Raw genomic sequence first — 4686 nt, 5'->3', positions numbered from 1 at the left:
CATACCTCCCCCTCTTTTACCCCCACCTCTGTCCCTACTAAAACATTTAAATCCTGGGACCTGCAACAGCCAATCCTGTCCCTGTTCTAGCCATGTCTCCGTAATAGCCACAACATCGAAGTCCCAGGTACCACCCCACGCTGCAAGTTCACCTACCTTATTTCGTATACTTCTTGCATTGAAGTATACACACTTCAAGCCACTTTCTGTTTACAGGCACCCTCCTTTGAGATTGATGCCATGTTCCTAACCTCCCTACATTCTAGGTCCTGCACCCTAAAGCTACAGTCTAGGTTCCCATGCCCCTGCAGTTAGTTTAAACACCCCCCAAAGAGCACTAGCAAACCTCCCTCCAAGGATACTGGTGCCCCTCAGGTTCAGGTGTAGACCATCCTGTTTATAGAGGTCCTACCTTCCCCAGAAAGAACCCCAGTTATCCAAATACCGGAATCTCTCCCTCCTGCACCATCCCTGTAGCCACGCATTTAGCTGTTCTCTCTCCCTATTCCTCGACTCTCTATCACGTGGCACGGGTAACAAACCAGAGACAACAACTCTGGAGATTGGAATTAATTTCTTTGCTGTTTGTCTTACAGGAAATGGAACATTGAATAAACACGCTGGCATTGACTTCAAACAGCTGACCCTGAATCATAAAATCAATGAGAACCACTCTGGAGAGGTAAACTGCCCTGAGCCAAGTCAATATCCAGAACTGTGTTTGTTGTTTAAATAGGTCGGGCTCAGCAGCCAAGTTAAAGCTGAATAAAATATGTCAATGTCTTCTTGGAAACACTCTTCAGCTCCTTCTCTGCCCACTCTCAATCATTCCCCAAACTCAGTGAAAGGCTGAGAGCCAAACAAGCTCTGAGGGGGACACAGAGTGGAAAGAGGGATATGTTCAAGATTAAGTATGAGCAGAAATTTGGTAAATGAAATATAATTTGGGAAAATATGAGGCTGTTTACTTTGGCAGGGAGGACAATAAAGCAGAATATTATTTAAATGCAGAGTAATTACAAAACACTTGTTCTTATTGTGCAGAGCATTGGTGAGCCCACACTTGGAGTACTGATTGTAGTTTCGACCTCTTAAGTGGCAAGGTGGGACACTGCTTTGGAGGCAGCTCAGAAAATATTTACCCGTAATAGCTGGGCTGAGGGGTTTACTTCAAAAGGAAAGGTTTAGCAGGTAGCCTCGTTGGAATCGAGAGGAATTAGAGATGATTGTATGGGAACATGTCAGGGTGTAAGAGGGCTGTCTGAGCTAGACAGTGTTCCTCATATTGGGAGAAAGGAATATAGGAGAAAGAATAAGCAATTCAATTCCTTGAGCCCTTCTGCCATTCTGAATCTTGGCTGATCATCTACCTCAATGCCATATTTCTGCATTATCCCCCTCTTTGTTGATGTCAACAGTAACTACAAACCTGTCAGTCTCAGTCTTAGATCTTCTCAATGACTGAGCTTCCACAGCTTCTGGGATAGAGAATTCCAAAGATTCTCCACCTCTAAGTGAACTTGTTCCACTCACCTCACTAATGGCTTTCCTTTTATTCAGTATGACTATAAGACACATAGATGACTGAGAAAGAAGGGAAAAGCATATGGGATCCTTAGTAACTTGACAAGTTGGATCTAAAATTGGCATTGTGACAAGCGACAGAGACTAATGGTAGAAGGCTGTTTGTGTGACAGGAGCCATTGTAAAGTGTTCTACCAGAGGGTCTGTGCTGGCTGCCTTTTTGTGATATTCGTAAATGATAGAGCTGAGAACTTGGGAGCAATGATAAGTAAATTTGTGGATAATATGAGGATTGGCCAAGTGGTTGACAGTAAGGAAGAAGATATTGGGTTACAGGGGTATATCAAAGAATTGGTCAGATTGCACTGGAGTGCATGCAGAAAAGTTTGACCAGGATGTTTCCTGGGATGGAGTATTTTAGCAATGAAGTGAGGCTGGATAAACTCTGGTTGTTTTCTTTGGAGCAGAGAACGTTGAAGGGGTTCTGATTGAGGTATAGAAGATCATGAACAGGGTGAATAGAAAACAACTGATTCCTTATTTTAAAGGGTCAATAACAAGAAAGCACAATTTTAAGGTGAAAGGTGAGAAATTTAAAGGGGTTTTAAGCAAAGCATTTTTCACCCAGAGGTTGGTGGGAGTCTGGAATGTGCTGCCTGGGAGGGGAGTTGAGGCAGGAAACCTCACAACTTTGAAAAAATACTTGGATAAGCACTTGAAATATTATATAACATTCAGGGTTATGGGCCTAGTGCTGGAAAGTGGGGCCAGGATAGATTTAGTGTCTCTCCGGCGGTACAGTCCAAAGGATCTCTCCTATACTCTATGATGCAGCACATCAAGTCTGTGTATGACTCGAATATCATCCTCTGCCATTGAATAAAATCGCAACTGATCCAATAATCTTTAACTCCACTTTCCTGCTTTTACCGCATAAGCTGAGACTCTGTTCCCTTGTTCGAGATACCACAGTCAGAGCGAACATCTTTCCTGCAACTAAAGGCAAAATGCTGCAGATGCTGGAAATACTGAAACACACAGAGAATGCTGGAGTCACTCTGCAGGTCTGACAGCATCTACGGAGAGAGAAACAGAGTTAATGTTTTAAGTCCAGTATGACTGTTCTGAAGAGGAGTCCTATTGGACTTGAAATCTTAACTGTTTTCTCCACAGACTCTGCCAGACTTGCATAGTTTCCCTAGCACTTTTTGTTTTCCTTTCTGAATCTAGTCTGTCTAACCCTTTTAAGAATTTTATCAGTTTCCATGAGATCACCTCTCATTCTTCTAAACACCAGTCAGTAAGGCCCAGTCTCCTCATAGGAACAAGACTCATACAATCATGGAATTGTTACGAGGAGGACGAGGCCAGTCAGCACAGCATGCCTGCGCCAGCTCTTCAAACGTTCGTTACCCAGTGCCTAATTCCTACTTTTTCTCTAAACCTTTGCATATTATTTCTATCCAAATAATTCTCCAGCGTCTTCTTGAATTCCTGAAGTGAACCTGTCTCCATCATGTTTCCAGGTAGTGCTTTTCATACCCTATTTATATATTAGATGAAAATTTTGTTTTTCTCTCTCAGCCTTTGCTTCTTTAGAACATGACTTGAAATATATGCCGCCCCCATTTTGCCGCAGTTTAATATGGGAACAGCTTTTCTCTATCTACTGATCATGATGTTGGAAATCTCTAAGTCTCCTCTCGGCTATCTTCTGTCCAATGAGAACAGTCCCAGTGTCTTCAAACTCTCCTCATTACTGAAGTTTCTCATTCCTGGGACCATTCTGGTAAATCACTTCTGCACTTTCTCCAATGCATTCACATCTTTGCTGTAATATGGTGCCAACCACTATACATATTACTGCAGCTGAGGTTTGACAAGTGTTTTGTACAAGTTCACTATCACCACCTTGCTTGTGTCCTCTATGCCACTATTAATAAAGCCGAGGACACTTCCTGCTCTATTAACCACATTCTCGACCAGTCCTGCCACCTTCAATGATCTCTGCACATATACACCCAGTTCTCTCTGCTCCTATACCCCCTTTAGAATTGTAACGCCTATGTTATATTGTCTTTCAGTGTTCTTCCAACCAAACTCTATCAGCTCACACTTGTCCGACTAGAACCTCATCAGCCACTTTACCAACCTGTCAGTGTCCTTCTGGAATTTGACACTGTCCTCCTCTCAGTTTACAATTCTCCAAAGTATCATCGGCAAATTTTGAAATTGTCCTATGCACAGCAAGATACAGATCATTAATGTATATCAGAAAAAGCAAGGCTTCTGATAATGATCACTGAGAAATTTCACCTCAAATCTTTCCAATATTCAATGACCACTATTCGGGAGGGTTTAACCTAATTCAGCAGGGGGATGGGAACCTAAATTGTAGCTCCAGTGTACAGGAGATTGAGAGTCGTGATGTCAGAAATATGGTTACAAGGCCGCACGAGTTCACTGATAAGCAGGAAGGTGCTTTGAAGTGTGTCTACTTCAACACTAGGAGCATCCGAAATAAGGTGGGTGAACTTGTAGCATGAGTTGGTACTTGGGACTTCGATGTTGTGGCCATTTCAGAGACATGGATAAAGCAGGGACAGGAGCAGTTGTTGCAGGTTCCAGGGTTTAGATGTTTCAGTAAGAATGGGGAAGGTGGTAAAAGAGGAGAAGGTGTAGCATTGTTCGTCAAGGACAGTATTATGGCAGAAAGGACATTCGACTGAGGTAGTATGGGCTGAGGTTAGAAACAGGAAAGGAGAGGTCACCCTGTTGGGAGTTTTCTATAGATCTCTGAATAGTTTCAGAGATGTAGAGGAAAGGATAGCAAAGATAATTCTGGACAGGAGCAAGAATGACAGGGTAGTTGTTTTGGGGACTTAAAATTTCCAAATATTGACTGGAAATACTACAGTTCGAGTACTTTAGAACATAGAACAGTACAGCACAGAACAGGCCCTTCAGCCCACGATGTTGTGCCGACCACTGAACCTCATGTATGCACCCTCAAATTTCTGTGACCATATGCATGTCCAGGAGTCTCTTAAATGTTCCCAATGACCCTGCCTCCACAACTGCTGCTGGCAACGCATTCCATACTCTCACAACTCTCTGTGTAAAGAACCCGCCTCTGACATCCCCTCTATACTTTCCTCCAAC

The 4686-nt window shown here is 43.0% G+C and overlaps 1 protein-coding gene across 1 annotated transcript in view; it reads left to right on the top strand.

The window, feature by feature from the left end:
* ilk (integrin-linked kinase) overlaps window positions 1–4686 on the top strand; it is a 61264-nt gene that overhangs the window by 44503 nt on the left and 12075 nt on the right. Inside the window, exon 7 of the mRNA XM_043692734.1 lies at window positions 597–682. Coding sequence (XP_043548669.1) covers window positions 597–682 — 86 coding nt within the window. The remainder of the gene's footprint in view (window positions 1–596; window positions 683–4686) is intronic.

This window comes from Chiloscyllium plagiosum, chromosome 6 (assembly GCF_004010195.1).
Source record: "Chiloscyllium plagiosum isolate BGI_BamShark_2017 chromosome 6, ASM401019v2, whole genome shotgun sequence".
Taxonomy (NCBI): Eukaryota; Metazoa; Chordata; class Chondrichthyes; order Orectolobiformes; family Hemiscylliidae; genus Chiloscyllium; species Chiloscyllium plagiosum.
Note: the sequence above shows the minus strand (reverse complement) of the source record. Positions and strands in the feature narration are given on the sequence as shown.